Raw genomic sequence first — 19,536 nt, 5'->3', positions numbered from 1 at the left:
GGATTAACTCTGCACCTGTCCACACAACGAAGCTATTTACTTCGACATAAAGGGCTCTTAATATTGATTTCTGTACTCCTCCCCGACAAGGGGAGTAGTGCCAAAATTGACATTGCCATTTCAAATTAGGGTTAGTGTGGCCGCAATTTGATGGTATAGGCCTCCGGGATCTATCCCACAGTGCACCATTGTGATCGCTCTGGACAGCAATCTGAAGTCAGATGCACTGGCCAGGTAGACAGGAAAAGCCCGCAAACTTTCGAATTTCATTTCCTGTTTGCCCAGCGTGGAGAGCACAGGTGACCACACAGAGCTCATCAGCACAGGTAACCATGCAGTCCAAAAATCAAAAAAGAGAACCAGCATGGACCATTCGGGAGGTACTGGATTTGATAGCTATATGGGGAGAGGATTCTGTGCTAGCAGAACTACGTTCCAAAAGACGAAATGCCAAAACATTTGAAAAAATCTCCAAGGGCATGATGGAGAGAGCCCACAATAGGGACTCACTACAGTGCCGCGTGAAAGTTAAGGAGCTCAGACAAGCCTACCAGAAAACCAAAGAAGCAAACGGAAGGTCCGGGGCAGAGCCGCAGACATGCCGCTTCTACGCTGAGATGCATGCAATTCTAGGGGGGGGCCGCTACCACTATACCCTACCTCTGATGGTGGATTCCGAGGAGGGGGTAATCTCAGCCATGCCGGAGGATTCTGCGAACGGGGAAGATGAGGAGGAGGAAGACGAGCTTGCGGAGAGCACACAGCACTCTGTTCTCTCCAACAGCCAGGATCTTTTTCTCAGCCTGACTGAAGTACCCTCCTAACACTCTCAAGGCAGTATCCCAGACAATGAGGCCATGGAAGGGACCTCTGGTGAGTGTACCTTTTGTAAATATAAAACATGGTTTAAAAGCAAGTGTTTTTTAATGATTAATTTTCCCTGAGGACTTGGGATGCATTCGCGGCCAGTACAGCTACTGGAAAAGTCTGTTAACGTGTCTGGGGATGGAGCGGAAATCCTCCAGGGACATCTCCATGAAGCTCTCCTGGAGATACTCCAAAAGCCTTTGCAGAAGATTTCTGGGCAGTGCAGCCTTATTCCGTCCTCCATGGTAGGACACTTGACCACGCCATGCTAGTAGCAAGTAATCTGGTATCATTGCATGTCAAAGCCTGGCAGCGTGTGGTCCCAGTGTTTGCTGGCATTCAAGCAACATCCGTTCTTTATCTCGCTGTGTTATCCTCAGGAGAGTGATATTGTTCATGGTAACCTGGTTGAAATACGGGAATTTAATTAAGGGGACAGATGTGGCCGTTCCCACTGGGCTGTTTGCCTGTGGCTGAAAAGAAATCCTTCCCTGCAGTTAGCCAAGTGCAGGGGTGGGGGAAGGAAGGGATCATTGGTGCTGAGCTTTTCGCGTTTGGCTAGCAGGGATCTTCCCTGATACTAGCCACCTGGTGGGGGGAGGGGTAAAGCGATCATCCCAGAGAATTGGATGGGAGGGGGGTTAGTTTTGGTTTCTACTGCTGCACGTTAACAGGAAAACTGCAGCACTCAATGGGCTTTGCTTGTTATGTGGGAAAAGAGGGCGCTGCTTTTAGGAAGGCTGCAGAAGCCAAAAGACAATGGCTTACCATGGCCGCATGCAAGCTGAATTCTGTTGCCCGGACCTGCATCTGTGATCTCTAACACCAAAGCTGCAGGCACTCAATATTAAGATGCAAAATGTGACCTTGTACCGAAATCACATGTGCTATGTAATGTGAATGGTGGTGTTCACCGTGAAAGAGTATAAGCATTGTTCTGTAAAATGTATCTTTTTAAATATTTCTCTCCCTTTTTTCCCTCCCTCCCACAGCTGCAAATTTTTCAAGCCTCCCTCCTCTGTCTCAAAGGCTATCTCAGGTAAGGCAGCAAAAAAAAACCGGACGTGAGACAAAATGTTCTCTGAAATCATGGAATCGACCCGCAATGAAAGAGCTCATCTGAATGAGTGGAAGGACACGGTATCAAAGTACAGAAAAGATGCCAGTGAACATGAGGACAAGCGGGACCAACATGAGGACAGGAGAGACCAACGTGAGGAGAGGAGAGACACTCAAGATGAGAGTGGCGGGATGCAACGTTGGGGCTGCTGCATGAGCAAACTGACATGCTCCAGCATCTGATCGAACTTCAGGAACAGCAGCAGGATCACAGAGTGCCGCTGCAGCCCCTGTATAACCGCCCTCCCCCCTCACCATGTTCCATAGCCTCCTTACCCAGACGTGTAAGAACGCGGGGGGGAGGCTCCATGCACCCTCCCACTCCACCCCAGTGGACAGCCCAAGTAAAAGGCTGTCATTATTTTGAACTTTTTTAATGGCCTTTTCCCTCCCTCCTATCCTCCTCCCAAACCCCACCCGGGCTACCTTGTCAGTTCTCTTCCTCTTTTTATAATCAATTTAATAAAGAATACATGATTTTTAAATGATAGTGATGTTATTTCCTTTGAAAGCAAGCTGTGATTGAAGGGGGAGGGTGGGTTGCTTACAGAGAATGAGTCAATCAAGAGGGCGGGTTTTCATCAAGGAGAAACAAACAGAACTTTCACACCGTAGCCTGGTCAGTCATGAAACTGGTTTTCAAAGCTTCTCTGATGCGCAGCGCTTCCTGGTGTCTGGCTGCGTGTAATCAGCGGCCAGGCGATTTTTTGCCTCCGCCTCCCACCCCGCCATAAAGGTCCCCCCTTACTCTCATAGAGATTGTGGAGCACACAGCAAGCAGCAATAACAATGAGAATATTGGTTTGGCTGAGGTCTGAGTGAGTCAGTAACATGCGCCAGCGACCCTTTAAACATCCAAATGCACATTCTACCACCATTCTGCACTTGCTCAGCCTGTAGTTGAACAGCTCCTGACTACTGCCCAGGCTGCCTGTGTATGGCTTCATGAGCCATGGCATGAAGGGGTAGGCTGGGTCCCCGAGGATAACTATAGGCATTTCAACATCCCCAATGGTTATTTTCTGGTCTGGGAAGTAAATCTGTTGCTGCAGCCATTTAAACAGATTAGTGTTCCTGAAGATGCAAGCGTCATGAATCCTACCCGGCCATCCCACGTTGATGTTGGTGAAACGTCCCTTGTGATCCACCAGTGCTTGCAGCACCATTGAAAAGTACCCCTTGTGGTTTGTGTACTGGCTGCCCTGGTGCCAAGATAAGGATATGGGTTCCATCTATTACCCCACCACAGTTAGGGAATCCCATTGCAGCAATGCCATCCGCTATGACTTGCACATTTGCCAAAGTCACTACCTTTGGTAGCAGCAGCTCAGTGATTGCTTTGGCTACTTGCATCACAGCAGCCCCCACAGTAGATTTGCCCACTCCAAATTGATTCCCGACTGACCGGTAGCTGTCTAGCGTTGCAAGCTTCCACAGGGCTATCGCCACTCGCTTCTCAACTGTGAGGGCTGCTCTCATCTTGGTATTCTGGCGCTTTAGGGCAAGGGAAAGCAAGTCACAAAGTTCCATGAAAGTGCCCTTATGCATGCGAAAGTTTCGCAGCCACTGGGAATTGTCCCACACCCGCAACACTATGTGGTCCCACCAGTCTGTGCTTTTTTCCCGGGCCCAGAATCAGTGTTCCACGGCTAGAACCTGCCCCATTAACAACATGATCTCCAAAGTGCCGGGGCCCGCGGTTTGAGAGAATCCTGTGTCCATATCCTCATCACTCTCGTCACTGCGCTGCCATCGCCCACTCCTCCTCGCCTGGTTTTTCAGGTCCTGGTTCAGCATAAACTGCACGATAATGCGCAAGGTGTTTACAATGTTCATAACTGCTGTCTTGAGTTGAGCGGGCTTCATGCTTGCCGTGGTATGGCGTCTACAGTGTTCACCCAGGAAAAAAGGCGCAAAACGGTTGTCTGACGTTGCTTTCATGGAGGGAGAGGTGAGGCTGTATCCAGAACCACCAGCGACAATGTTTTTTGCCCCATAAAGCATTGGAATCTCAACCCAGAATTCCAATGGGTGGGGGAGACTGCAGGAACTATGGGATAGCTATTGGATAGCTACCCCCAGTGCAACACTCCGGAAGTCGACGCTAGCCTCAGTACATGGACGCACACCGCCGAATTAATGTGGCTTCATGCACTCGACTTTATACAATCGGTTGCCAAAAATCGAATTCTGTAAATTCGGAGTAATCCCGTAGTGTAGAGAGACCCTAAGACTGTGTGCTCTTTGGTGGTGGGAGTGTCTACCTCTGTGTTTGGAAAACACCTAGTGGTGTGATTCAGTAGATAAGGTGCTTGACTGGGAGCTGAGACCTTGGATTCTGTTCCTTGCTTTGCCACTGACCTGCTGGGTGACCTTGGACAATTCACATCACCACTCTGTGCCTCAATTTCCCTGTCTGTAAAATGGGGATAATGCTACTGACCTTCGTAAAGTGCTTTGTGATTTATGGTTGAAAAGTGCTATGTAAGATTTAAGTGACTATTTGTAGTCCTGTCATGCTTGAGAGATATGGGTGACTACATTTTGAGACTGGGTGAGGACAGACTCTTTAATTAACATAACTTTCAGGATGAGTCAATAAGAAGTCTTCTCTTCCCCCCCCCCCGCCCATCCCCCATAGGCATGGGCACTCTGCATTGTTGATGTTGGTCACCTTTCTGTGATAGAAGGATATGTGTGGGGGTTGTTGGTTTTTTAAACCTTAAGGGTAAAATCAGTACTGGTAAGAAAAACAGCTTCAAATATAAACTATTTCAAAGTATAGCTCACTCTGATATTTGTCATAGAGAAGCACGTCTGTCCTAAAAGAATGTCATGCTAGCTCAGAAGTAACAGAAATTCACGGGAGATCAGGAAAAATCGGAGTAGTCCCAAAAGACTGAAGTTGGGAAGGAGTATTATCCCTGTTAGCTCTCTATCCACAGGTAGTGGACTTTTCAAAGCTGGCTTTGAAAAAACACCCAGGGGGGTTGGACTGAGTGGATATAAGGCTTTTTTTGGGGGGGGGGGAGTGAGAGAGAGGGGGCAACACTCTCAGAAACTGGAACAGAGAGAGAAGCAGAGACAAAAGACAAGAAGGCCAAGCAAGCAGTAGCCTGTGAGCACAATATGACCCTGAAAAAAGCTAGAGAAAGCTTCTGGGTTTGTTGGCTAAAGAGGCTCCCTTTGTTCTTCATTTCTCCTGCATTCAGTGAAGCAGAAATTTGTGCATTTCTTGTAAATAGACAATATTGCATCAAAGCGAATACCAGACTCCATCAATTTTCACTTACAACTAGAACATCCTCAGGCCCTGAACATTGAGTAGCCATTAGAGTTGAAAAGGGGCAACACTATGATCATAATACTCAGTTTTTAATATTGCTCTGTATCACTTTTCCATGTGGACATTGTAATTATCTTGCATCATCCCTTTTAGCCTCTACAAAACCTTACCTCAACTGATGGCTGCAAACCTGCATTAATCCCAAAAAATGATGCTAATCTCTGTCCATTGTGGCTGTGGTCTGATTCTTCCATCTACTGATTGCCTTTTAGCAGTGGTCCTAGGTAGTAAGAGTTATTTGGCCATGGAGACCAAGCATAGCCAAGAGCAAATAGTCCTTGGTTGCATGCCAGCTTCCTGCCATAGCTAAAATGATTCACTGTTGACTGCCTAGGAGAGAATGCACTGATTGGTTTAACACTTCCTCACTATGGAGTCCTGAGCCAGTTTGATAGGTCCAGTAGTTGTGATAGGGCTGGTTGGACTCTGTCCTACCTGGATCTCTGTATGAGGCTGCCAGCAGTGACATATTTATAAATGGATTGTGCAAAAACAAAATAATTGTTACCAAGATCTTGATGTGCACCTGGAGTACAGTCCATGCATATCAGCTTGCTGATGTATGGGCCTGCAGGCTGGTGGTGTGCTACTGGGCACACATATCATTTGCACTGGAGCAGCAGCATAGTTGTTAGCATAGACAGTTTCAGTACCTTTCCAAGCAAAAATGCAATAATTTAACTGGCTGCTGTGTCTGCCTAAGGCAGAGTATGGAGAACATCTGCTATTATGAGTATATTACTCAGCAGTTTAGGATTGTAGATTCCTTCCCCCAGTCTAGTCATACATTAAACTAAATTCTAAACACATTCAGCATGGAGTATGAAAAATCATAGCAATCAAAATAATCACATTGTTAGATTTTTATGTAGAACCATGAATGTGTCGCCCATTGATTTGGCTAGATGGAGGCATGTGCAATTTATGTGTATAATATAAATATGTGTATAAATTTGTGTATAATATCTAAGTAGACTTGTGCGTCAGCAGAAATTGCTCCTCTTTGGAATTGTTTTGAGCTTCAGTAGAAATAAATGTGCTGGCACAATCCAAACTTGTGAGCTGTGAAATCACGGGTAGAATATCCTCTTAGAACAGTCCTAGGAGGGAATGCTCAAGAAGAGAACATGTTCCATGGTCCTCCTTTGCCTGTCTCTCGTAAAATTGCGCATAAGAATGACGTGCTGATTCTCCCTTGATGTTACAAAACCAGGAGAAGAAACAAGTAATTGAGAGCATGTAATATTTCTTCTCAAGTCAGTATTTCGAAAAGACATTCATTTTGATCTTCCCAGTTGCCAGAGAAGGGTTTGATCATGCAAGGTGCTGAGAACCTTTGAATCCCTGAGTGCACTTGGCCTCTGACAGGATTAGGCCCAGAGAGAAAATGTCCACAGCTGTGCATGATCTGGATGCAACATTTATAGAAAGCAGCAATATCACTTCCTCAGAATCCTTCTCATGAGAGCCATCAAGAGGGTAAGAGGAGAAACATATGTCTAGAAAACTGAGTAAAGGATGTTCTTGGCAGGGAGAGTTCACTGTCCAGTTGCCTTAGAAAACTGCCCTCTTTATGTGTTTATAATGGAAATGTCATAGCTCTGTGATTCTCACATTCAGAACTATTGTGGTACACACTGTCCATGAAGCTAACATATTTTTTCTACTAAGCTTGGCTGATAGATGTCTGTTCTGCTAAACCAGTGAAATTATAGCAGTGATTTTTCCCTGTCACGAGTATGGTGTAAAATAAGTTTAAAAAAAAATGTTATTCAGCTTCTAACTGGCAAAGCAGTTTCAGAGTCTTCTGTATGTGTAGGATAATAAGCATTGCAGAGCTCAGAGAATGATAAATGTGTGAAATATGGGACAGCAATTAACTTAATGCAAAACAGCAGAGAAACTAACTGGAAACATGAGGCCTGATTCTGTGCTACCTTGTATAGTCAACGACACTGGTGTAACTAGGGTTACCATACGTCCGGATTTTCCCGGACATGTCTGGCTTTTTGGGCTCCAAATCCCCGTCCGGGGGGAAATCCCAAACAGCCGGACATGTCCGGGAAAATCGGACATGCGGTGCCGGGCCGGTGGCTCGGGGGCCCGGCCGGCGGCTCGGGGGCTCGGCCGGCGGTGCTCGGGGGGCCCGGTGCTGGGCTGGGCTGGGGGCTCGGGTGCCAGGCCAGGGGCTCGGCCGGCTCGGCCGGTGGTGCTCGGGGGGGGCCGGGGCTGGGCGGGGGGTGGGGGGGGCCGGGCCGGCGGTGCCGGGCCGGCTCGGGGGCCGGCGGCTCGGGGGTCGGGGGCCGGGCTGGGGACCTGCGGACAATTCACATCACCACTCTGATCAATTTGATCTTGTTGCAATTTTGGAAGCTAGCTTTGAAAGTTGAAAGCCTTGGGACAAAAGTCCTAAGTGGCGCCGATGGAATTTCTGTGTGTGTTTATTGCAAGCACACACCCCTTTGAATACGGAGCCAGTTGTCTTGCCACTGTACCATTTCTGTGCTCTGAAGGGTCAGCATAAGAACTTAAAGGGAGAAAACACTGTTAGACATCAGCCTTTCTAATTTTATCTCCATCTGCCTCCTTCCTTTAATTAATTGGAAGCAATAAAGCATAACTAAATGTTGCCATGTGAAGCAAGAACATTAGCCCTTTCAGTTTACATAGAAGGCGATAGTGGGAGCACAATGGTAGTGGGGGAGGAACTGGTGAATGAACCAAGTCTTTAGCAAGCAGTCTCAGTCCAAGAGAATTTGCCTTTGGGCTTAAATAATACTTGATGTGTGCGTGTTTGCATGTGTACGTGTGTGTGTGTGTGTGTATGTGTATGGGTGCAGATTCTCAATTACACTAAGGCCACTTTAGTCTTTTCTGGCAGTGTAAAAAGAGACTTACGACTAACTTTAATTTACATTTACTCCCATTTTAAGGCTCCTTTAATGCTGTCAAAGGGGCCTTACTTAAAAAAAAAAACAAAAAAACAAAAAAACCCTTCCTGGTTTTCATCCAGGGATTTCCAAGTACCATTGTAAGAATTAACAAAGTAAACCTTGCAACTCCTGTCAAGCTGGTAAGTGTTGTTGTTCCCATATTCCAGAGGATTAAATTGAGGCATACGAATGCTGCAATTTGCCCAGAACCACATAATAAATAATTGGCAGAGAGGGAATAGAACCCATAACAGTTGGCTCCCAGTTACCCTTTCTGACCACTAGGCAACACTCCCTCCATAAGAAACTTATTTCCTACAGTATGAGTTTCTTTAAGAAATTTGGTATAATAGACCCAGGTGAAAAGCACATTATTGTTATAAATAGGAACAGATGAATGGAAATGTTCTGTCATTGCACCACAATGCAGTACTCTCAGATCTTGTTCTGCATTCCACTTCATGTACCCCACATTAGATAAGGTAGAGTGAACTATTTCAGATCAAAGATAAAGTGCTAAACACACATTTCAATAGCTAAATGCTCTCATGCAGTGATTCTCAAACTGAAGAGCACTTGCCTGGGAATCTGCAGAGAGCAGGCAGCTCACACGATGCTGGTACCTGCTTCTTGTTTCCAGGTTCTTCTAAAGGCTCTAAAGCTCTTCATTGTGAGTAAGCAATCGATCTGAGGCTAAACAAGAAGGAGCCTGCCTACTGCCTGTATTAGGGCCTGTTGCTATGGTCAGAAAGAGGAGTTGGTGAATAGGAATATGGTATTACCCCTTAATATAGTTGGTGAGCCCTAGTGACGCTCACCGTGTTCTATATTTTAGGAGTCTCCAGAGCCCTGTCAGAATAGCAGTGTGCATATGTAGCTGAACCTCACATTGTGTATATTCAGTAAACATACCAATTTGGACCCCACTTGTGTGTGGTTCCTTCATATTATTGTTGTGTACAAAGCAAAAGACACATCAAGGAGTCCCTCTTGGCCCCTAGCCTGGTGTTAGTATCCAGATATTTCTGGCATAGACATGGCCTCAGGGAGCAGAAGCACCACCACTGCTAGTGGGAGAGGAAGGGGAGCCAGCAACTGCTAGTGAGCAAACTCCTTGTAGGAGAGGCAGTGTCCAGTGGTGAATGGGACCAGGCTTCTGACAGCATGTGCAGGAGGAGCATGGGAGAAAGGAGCCAGATAATCAGGTTGCATATGGAGGAGGAGCAGGTGGCAAGGTAATACATGCCAGGTAAACCATGCACCGGACAGCAGGTACAGAGTGGGAAAGAAGGGGAGCAGGAAGCCGGTATAGAGGAATAAGGGAGGACAGGAACAAAGAAGATGGGAGGGAGAGATTAAATGAAGAACCAAAGGAGGCCGTATGAGTCATCAATTATTTTCAAGAAGGACAAAGTGGTTATTATGTTAAAGTTAAAATGTCTAAATACTTTGGGTGAAATCCTGGCCTCACTAAAGTCAATGGCAAAATTCCTGTTGACTTCAGTGAGGCCAGTACTTCACTCCCTTACTTTTCTTTGTAAGCGATGGTAATTGGAGCAGAGATATTTTGCAATCACATGTGGGCTCTTGGGTGGGAGGAGAGGGGGCCAGTAGGACAAGCTGTGAAGATGTGGTCTCCATGGTTTAACATAGGGCTTCTCAATTTTTGTTAATACACAATAGACTGAAAATATGTGCTAGTATATGAACAACCAGGAAGAGAAAAATGCACTATGACCTTTTTCCTTATGGTTCCTGAGATGTTCGGTTCATAGGGTTTTTTGATGGTTCTTTGCAGAAGCACTCACTTAACACATCTATGCCCATTCTGAATGCCACATGTAGTAATTGGGGGGGCACAACAGCAAACAGTAGTAAAGGTTAAAGATGAAAGACACTGTTAAAAGTTATGGATCCCTTTACTAAGTGTGTATGAGTTATTGACAGAACTAAGAAATTTAAGCTGTAGCATTCCAAAGGGTTCTAATTAAAGCAAATAAAGACTTTCAGCCTCCTTTGAAAGCAGTTACCAATTCCATCACAAGAAACAAGTGGACCCCACCAAAACAAAAGGTGGGGGATTTCAAATTGTTAAATGGATGCTCTGTGTGAATATACATCTCACAGGTTGTTTGGAAACTATTTGCCTGAAGTGAGTTTTCAACTATTGCCGTTTGTTATTCATGGCATGTTATTGGTCATTTAAGTCATTGGTGGTGGTTCTTAATTGGATGATTAAAATTCTTACTAACAGACAAAGGGAAATCAAAGAGATTTCAAAGTGGTACTTGACAAACACTTCTGACACCAGGTTTTGCCCAAATATGTAGTTGCCTGAGCATCAGCGAGACTTTCACTTTCCAGAAACATCCTTGCAGTTTAAAAGTCATGGGTATGAATGTTTGTGGAAAATGAATAAAAAGGATTGCAAATACTCAGTTCAAATTCCCAGTTCCCATCTGAAAAACTGTCCACAAATCGTTTTGACAGTATGTACCTAGTTCTATCTATGAACCTAAACTATCAAACATCTCTAACTTAACCAGAAGTCACAGGCTTGACACTGGAATTGCTGGGTGAAAGTCTATCACCTGCATTATACAGGTCATACTATATAATCAGATGGGCCCCTGCTGGCCTTACAATCTGAAAATCTTGAACATTATGGATTCTGCTCTGATGTTATGCAATTGTTATCCTCACGTGGTAGGAGGATATTCCAGGTTACAATTAATCTCTGGAGAGTGCTTAGAGTAGGTAGGCTTGAGCCTGTTCCATTTTAATCCTATATACTCTGATCTTGACCCACTGCTATAAATTACCACTGATCATTACATTTTATGGTCATTTTCACCCACTCCCTTTTTTATGTCACCAGCCTCTCTGCTACTTACTGTACATACTTTGGAATCAGTTCAAACTGCACACTATCTGGTGGATTATTCAGCCAACTAGGAAAGGGTACTTCAGTAGTCCTGCCATATACGCTATGTGGAGCATGGTTTCAATATGTCACAGTTATGATTGTTTTAATCATTAGTAGTGTCAATCAACACCTTAGGATCCTAGTCCTGGTCCCTCACAAAGTGTGTCACGGAGTCTGCAGCTATTATCATTTCTGTGTCTCCTCCACTCTTCTCTGTGACACTAGAAGTGATATAATATAAAATCCAGGTGGACAAAATTCAGCCCTGGCATAAGTGGATGCAATTGCCACTGAAGTCTGTGAGAATTGCACCCACTTGCTGAGGGCCGAAGTTGACTGTTATGTATAATAAATTAAAACTAAACCTCCCCAAAAAAGTAAAGAGAAAATGTAGAACACAACTATGGGTCAGATCCAAATGGAGCGACTCCCACTGACTTCAATTGACTTTGGATCAGGCCCTATATTCTTGCCTGAAACAGCATAACTACACCAGTGATTTATTTGTAAATTTCCTAGAGGTGGGGACTAAATTATATAAATATCTCCAAGACATGGATGGAGTTAAATTGCATGTCTTAATATACTTAGCAAATGATAACACAACCCACAACTAAATATATAGGGGGAAAGTACATTTCTTGGCTGGAAAGTTACTGAACATTTACGGCCAAAGATTGGATAGTTTCAAGAGGGAATTTCCTTGACTCCCCCTCCTATAAATAAATCACTGAAATTTGGTAAGGACTGTCTGGTTATGTAAGTGGATGAAAGATCAACATTTCTCAGATGTTGTACGGTACATGTTCTCTAAAAGAGGAAACTAGCCTATTGAAATTGCAGATGTGCTTTTATTTTATTAAGGGCCTCTTTCGTTGTGTGTAATCAATGACCGAAGCTGTAAAACCAACCTTTTTATATTCTTTGGTAAATATTATGTAATAGTTGCAGCTATTTCTTTTGGACAAACTTGAGTCCCCTCTAAATTATACAGGTGCAAATCAGGAGTAACTCAGGGCTAGTCTACATTGGCAACGTTAAAGTGCTGCTGCGGCAACGCTTTAACATGGCTTATGTACTCTCAGCAGAGCATTGGGAGAGAGCTCTCCCAGCATTCTTTATTAAAAAACAAAACAAAAAAAAAAACACAAACCACCTCCACCGCACTCCCAGCGCTGATGCACTGTCTACACTGATGCTTTACAGCGCTGAAACTTGCAGCACTTGGGGGTGTTTTTTCACATCCTTCAGCACGAAAGTTGCAGTGCTGTAAAGTGCCAGTTTAGACAAGCCCTCAGTTTGAAATCAGTAGAATTACACTGGGGTGAAACTGGAATGAGAGGAAAATCCGGCCCTAGCGAATTAAATTCCAGGGGCAGCTCTGTCTAAATCATCCTAAATTGAATTCCTTTCAAATAAGAAGAGTTGGATTTACAAGTGTAATGAAATTGTAATATCTATGAATGAGTGACTTAGTGGAGTTCCACGTTTTATGAACCTTTCAAGCCATGAAACCATATGTTGTATAGACTACATTCAATTGTTAATTTTGTCGAACCATTAAAACTTGCAATTCTTGCCAATGATCTCTCATGAGCAATTTAACAAGTGTGACTAGGTGACCTTTTAAAAGCTTTAGCTCATTGTAAAAATGTTTTGCTCATTTAAAAGTATTTCCCGTGAGACATCTAGCAGCCTAAATACCCTCCAGCATTGGAACTGATTGTAAATTAACTGCTTGGGGTGTCTTTGTTTTGTTTTTTGTCCTGTGGCAGTAAGACCAAAGGGTGAGCATACTCACCACCTAATCATTTGTGTTGGATAGGAAGTGAGGCGAACTCCATACCCATTGTCCTTTTCTGGTAGTGGGATAAAATGGGAGGCAAATCACAGCCTCTGATCTTTCTGCCACTCTGATGTCCGCAAATTGGGGCCCTGCCTTTGCTTGCGTCCAAATCTTTATGCCACTGAAACAAATAACCGCTTGCTCAAGCAGTGATCAAATAAAGACAATTGCCCATTGCCATTTGACTTTAGCGGCTATGTAATGAAAGTTTCGAGTATTTTTTTGCTCTTCTGCAAAACAACCAGAGTTGTTTCAAATTTTGTAATATTAAAGTGTTTAGGCTTCAACTGAATAAGATTCAGTTCTAAAGACAGGGATTTTCCATCTTCTTTGCCTATTCTTACTGGTAAGTGTGGTGTTTGTGTGATAATCTGAGAGAGAGGAAGCAAGGCCCTGGTGCATTTGAAGTACAATGGAATGCAAAGTTGTTTATAATATCTGAAAATTAAATATACAGCTGGAAAAGTGACAGGACGGGCAGTCAGGCATTGGCCAGCACTGCAATACTGGGATTAGTGATGGGCTCAAGCTGTTAAATCCAGACCTGGATTTCAAACATCCCACAGTTCCTGGGCTTTTGGATTCAAGGGTTTGGTTTGACCTATTATAAATATAGTGACCATTTGGAAAATACAGATCTAGATCTGGGTTTGGATTCTGAACACCTAGAAGAGGATGCTCAAATTCAGGGTTTCTGTTCTGGCCCACGTCTAGTCTGTATGGAATGAGACATGTGGTGCTGATTGCCAAGGTTGCAAGGTATGGGAGCAACAGCAGCCAAGCAATGGAGAATGAGGATGGGATTATCAGTGCCTTTGCTTGGAGCTACTATTGCTAGGGCGACCAGACAGCAAGTGTGAAAAATCAGGACAGTGGGTGGGGGGAAATAGGAACCTATATAAGAAAAAGACCCAAAAATCGGGACTGTCCATATAAAATCGGGACATCTGGTCACACTAGCTATTGCATCTTATTCAGTGTGCAGCAGGGCAAAGATAAATAGGCGGTGGAGGAAGAGAACAAAGAGCAGTTAGAGAAGGCAAGAGCCTATGCTCCTCTTTTGTTGTCCTAGACAAGAGACAGAGTGTATAGTACATGCTGTTCTGTGCCTTTCCCCTTGGATCTCCTAGGTCACTGCACAGTAAGTGTTTCCTCTCTGTATTCTAAATTCCAAACGAGCTGACTGCTTATTCTTATTGTAAGTGACACAGTGTGAATACGTTGTCATATTACCAATGAGAAATAGATATGTCAGGCTCAGTGACGTATGGAAAAATAAGTAGTTACACTGTAGTTGTTAGACTTTGTGATCCTGACAGATGTCACTGTGATGGACTACTCAGTGACCTCTTCATTATATGCAGTTGATTTTTATTCTTTACTTCGCAAAGCAGGTACGAGCAGTCAGAAAAAGGCAGCCCTCAGGACCAGCAAGGAAACGGGGTCTTTTTTCAGCAGAAGAGCAGCTGCTCAAGGGTGTTTCTAGGATAAGATCTGTATACAGTTGAGCTTGGTTGAAAATCAGGCATTCAGATCAGGGTGTCATCTGCTATCACCTTGCGACTGATGAAAGGAAGCAAATGGCAAGAATCTATAACAGAATAATGGATCGAGTGGTCAATGCTGAAGCGGTGAAGTTTGGAGTGTGCTACTGTGAAATTAATGGCTGATTAGAAAGTGGCATGTGCACTACACATGAGAATATGTTCAGAAGAGATTTAGAGGCTAACAGGCAAAATCATATTTCTATGATCAGTGGGGAATTATTTTTTTTCAGAGCATGAATGAATGAAAGAAAATATATGTGCCCCTATCAAAATGGTAATCATAATCTTAGTAATGAAATGTCCTTTTTGTTTCTTGTAAAGGAAAAAAAATTAGCACATTATCTGTTTGCAGTGTGGAGTTATGTCATTTTTCAGAGCCTGTGTGGATATGTGTATTTCGGTGGACTCTGAATTTGCTCAAGATTTTAGATAGCTAGATATATAGAAATACATACGTATTGTTCATCTCATATCTTGTCTCAGACTTTAATGTACACCCTGTGCTATTGTCTTTTGGTTTTTGTGGGTATGGTTACACTAGGGAAAATGGCGTCCTTTACAACATGACAGCTGAGAGAGCATAGGATTTACGTTTATGAGCTAAACTGAGGTAAAACTACAACTTGCCCTGACTGCAATAAGATTTTACAATCTGTTAGTGATCATTGTAAGAGTACATCTTTTTTTCCCAGTTTAGATAAGATTTGTAGCTTTATTTGTGTCTTTCAGATTTCCTAGGATTATTTATCTTCTTCAGTGATAACACAAACTGTGATGATACCTAATTTTGGCCCTTATGTATTTCATACACGTTCACTTTCACTATACTGATATTTTGGTCAAATCTGTTATTTTGTTCCAAATATTTCAAACCAGACTATAATTTAATGAAAAAAAAAAAAAAAAAAAAAAAAGAATAAATGGTGATGCATTCTCTTTTCTAGGCTTCCCAGTGCAACCTGTCTACTCTGTCTTGTTTAGGCTCCTTAGTACAAAATTTTCAAAAGCAGCAAAATGGTTTAGGAGCCTAAATCCCATTTTCAAGAATGACTTAGACACTTTGACTCACAATGAGACTTAGGTTCCTGTGAGACTTCAGGTCCAAAGGTCGAGTTTTTAAGGATATTTAGGCGTGTTGCAATGCCCTAAGTCCCATTTTCAAAATTGACATTGGCACTTAGGAGTCTCCTTGAAAGTCAGTGGGACTTAGGTTCCTAAGTACTGAAGTCACTTTTGAAAATGAGATCAACATTTAGGATCTTGTGTCATTGTGAGTCAAAAGTACTTCAAGAATTAGGAGCCTATGTCCCATTGACTATCAAAGAGTCTCTTAAGTGTCAAGTTTGTTTTTCAGTGCTGGAGCCATGTTGTTTCCAGTATATTAGAGATTATCTCACCCACCTTCTCTCTCTCCTAAGTGTCAAGGTCACTTTTGAAAATGGGACCTTGTCATCTATATCAATTAGACCTGGTAACGCTGAGTTGAACAACACCAAAATACCTTTAAAAATCTGGCCCTTAGGTGCCTATGTCTCTTTGAAAATAGGACTTTGATTCTGCACTTTTGAAAATTTTACACATAGGCTTTTTGAGTCAGGGACAGTCTTTATTTTGTGTCTTGTACAGCTTGAACACATAGTCAATATATTTCTCAGGTCTGCTGTGTTGGCTAACATGTAAAATACAGTAAGTGAACTTCACATACGCCAGCAATAAGAACTGTGAAAACTGTAGTGACCTAGAATTACAACCAATTGGTTTTCTCTGGTGTGATACTATTATATGTGTACTGTATTAGCTAGATATCAGCTAGGGGAGCATGCAATAATTTACGGTTCTGCCATTTTCTTGAATTGGCTGTTTATTTTTTCTGTGAGAATTCAGAAAATATTTAGCAACAAAGACCTCAGTAACTTTAGGTTTATGAAGGTATCATGCTTGGTTAAATTTGGAACATTTAGTTGTGCCCAGTAAACGCTTTATGGCTGGATTAATGAGTAACCTCCACTTTAATTAGTCAATTGCTGGTCTCCCACAGCGTTATTTTCTTCTTTTCCCCCTATAAAAACTCTTCCCATCTTTACTTGGTCACTTACAGCCTCAAAATGCCAGTAGCCCTAGGCGAGGTGCTTTTATTCATGATTGGGATAGTTTGTCTTAGAGAAGGAAACTCCGTGCCACTGCGTCTACAAAAAGGTAGGATCAAAATTTAATCATTTTCTAAAGGCAAAAGCCCAGCTTCTCAGATTTTTACACCATCTAGCTCCATAGAAGTAAAGGAGTTACACTAATTTATACCAGTTGAGAATCTGACCTAGGTCATGTCCGTCCACAGCAGAGGTTTTCAAACTGTTGGGTGTGCCCCCCTAAAGGGACACAGAGGGACAGTAGGGTGACGAGCGGCAACGCCAGGTGGCTTGGGCTTCACCTCGGCTTCAGCCCGGCGTGGCAGGGCTCGGAGAGGGAACGCCACCTCCACCCTGTGACTAATCTCTTTTTGTGTGGTTGAGGGGGGAACGCAACCAAAAATTGTAACTCAAAGTGGGGGGCTCAGCTCAAAAAGTTTGAAAACCGCTGGTCTACAGTATGAGGTTTAATCCATTCCTTTTGTTGTGTAACTGCATGTCTATGGGTGGACACGTGAGAATAAAAGTTTTTTTTTCAATTTAGCTTAATTCTTCCTTTAACAAGCTGAACTAAATCAAAATAAGACCTTCACAGGTTTGCACCAAAATAACAAAAGCTGTGGATTAAAACCAATGTCGTTATTTTGATGCCAATTGTATGTTACCAACCCAAATTCTTTACTTCAGTTGAAATGAAATGACTTGGACTAGCTCCTCTTTTAAATTGTCTTGTATTTTAAAATCCCAGAGTGTAGTCCATTTGGACCAATTTTGAAAAAAAAAATCCTGAATATTCCTAATTATTTCATTTATGTAGATTATTTGTTTCACTTTTTATATGGGTGTCAAGACACAAGCCACTGTTGGAAATGTCTCTCCAGCCACACCAGGTAGAAATATAATGACTAATCTGGATTGTTTTCACAACTGTGTCCAATTTAATCACACTTCATGATTTTTTAATTGCTGTTTGGTTTAGGAATATGGCAATCATTATTAGAAGTGTTAACAGTCATGTTGTGGATTTCCATCAGTCTCTTATTGTATAATGCAAAAATATGCCTGGGTCTGATTTCAATTACAGTCTGAGAATCCAGAGAAACTCCAATGCAGTAAATCCATCTGAGATCAGAATCAGGCCAATTGTATTTTTTTGTGATCTCAACTTCACTTGTGCAAAAGGGTAAATTAAATTTCAGGCTTGACTCACTGAGGCAGCAATATAATTGTTGTTTTGTAAAGTGTGTGTGTGTGTGTGTGTGTGTGTGTGTGTGTGTGTGTAGACAAAATATTCTGATAGCAATGGGATTAAGATTTATTGGTGGCGGAGTGCCAAAGCTTGTAGCAAACCATCCAGTTCTGGCAGATGCTTGCAAAGCTGAACTAGTGAAAAGGGAAATTTTGGAGTTACATTGCTCAAATCCAGCAAATTACCCATAGTTCCACTGTTGTTGTTTTATTTTAATGTTTTCATGCACATTGAAGTCAAAAGTGTCCCTGGAGCATTTTATTACAAACACGGCCAGCTACTCTTGGTATCCTAAATAATGGCACATCTTATTACTGCAGCATTCTGCCACACAAGTGTTTGCATTGCAGAAATAGGTGAGAGAACCCTATATACATGGTCTGTTAAGTGCTCTGGAGACTTTTTTGACTTCACTGAAGATTTTCACACAGTTTCAAATAGAAAAGCAAAAATGGGAATTATGGGTAATATGCTGGGTTTGGAAAATGCTTCAAAACAATGCCCTTTTCATTAATACAGATTGCAAGTAATTACTGAAGTTGGAAGGATTGCATTTAGCTTTGCTATAAACTCAGTATTATTGCTGTAAATGTTTTTCTGTACCACACATTTAAAAAATATAAATATATCTCTGCCTCAGAGAGCCGAGCTGAGTAGCACTGGTATTGACTTCAGTGGGAGCAGAGTTAGTTAGGCCAGTGCTGAATGCTTTTGAAAAGTCCACCCATCAATTCATAGATTCATAGATTATAGGACTGGAAGGGACCTCGAGAGGTCATCGAGTCCAGTCCCCTGCCCGCATGGCAGGACCAAATACTGTCTAGACCATCCCTGATAGACATTTATCTAACCTACTCTTAAATATCTCCAGAGATGGAGATTCCACAACCTCCCTAGGCAATTTATTCCAGTGTTTAACCACCCTGACAGTTAGGAACTTTTTCCTAATGTCCAACCTAGACCTCCCTTGCTGCAGTTTAAACCCATTGTTTCTGGTTCTATCCTTAGAGGCTAAGGTGAACAAGTTCTCTCCCTCCTCCTTATGACACCCCTTTAGATACCTGAAAACTGCTATCATGTCCCCTCTCAGTCTTCTCTTTTCCAAACTAAACAAACCCAGTTCTTTCAGCCTTCCTTCATAGGTCATGTTCTCAAGACCTTTAATCATTCTTGTTGCTCTTCTTTGGACCCTATCCAATTTCTCGACATCTTTTTTAAAATGCGGCGCGCAGAACTGGACACAATACTCCAGCTGAGGCCTAACCAGAGCAGAGTAGAGCGGAAGAATGACTTCTCGTGTCTTGCTCACAACACACCTGTTAATGCATCCCAGAATCATGTTTGCTTTTTTTGCAACAGCATCACACTGTTGACTCATATTTAGCTTGTGGTCCACTATAACCCCTAGATCCCTTTCTGCCGTACTCCTTCCTAGACAGTCTTTTCCCATTCTGTATGTGTGAAATTGATTTTTCCTTCCTAAGTGGAGCACTTTGCATTTGTCTTTGTTAAACTTCATCCTGTTTACCTCAGCCCATTTCTCCAATTTGTCCAGATCATTTTGAATTATGACCCTG

At 42.8% G+C, this 19,536-nt stretch overlaps 1 protein-coding gene across 3 annotated transcripts in view; it reads left to right on the top strand.

The window, feature by feature from the left end:
- The first annotated feature begins 14,088 nt into the window (after positions 1 to 14,088).
- OVCH2 (ovochymase 2) overlaps positions 14,089 to 19,536 on the top strand; it is a 31,848-nt gene continuing 26,400 nt past the window's right edge. For 2 of the 3 annotated variants that reach the window (XM_034769954.1, XM_034769956.1), the window contains exons 1-2: positions 14,089 to 14,178; positions 16,683 to 16,780. In XM_034769954.1, coding sequence (XP_034625845.1) covers positions 16,690 to 16,780 — 91 coding nt within the window. In that variant the 5' untranslated portion in view covers positions 14,089 to 14,178; positions 16,683 to 16,689. Of the gene's footprint in view, positions 14,179 to 16,670; positions 16,781 to 19,536 lie in introns of those variants that run through there. The other variant, XM_034769955.1, reaches the window with a different exon arrangement.

The sequence above is a fragment of the Trachemys scripta genome, chromosome 4, assembly GCF_013100865.1.
Source record: "Trachemys scripta elegans isolate TJP31775 chromosome 4, CAS_Tse_1.0, whole genome shotgun sequence".
Taxonomy (NCBI): domain Eukaryota; kingdom Metazoa; phylum Chordata; order Testudines; family Emydidae; genus Trachemys; species Trachemys scripta.
This window is presented reverse-complemented; position numbering and strand designations above follow the sequence as displayed.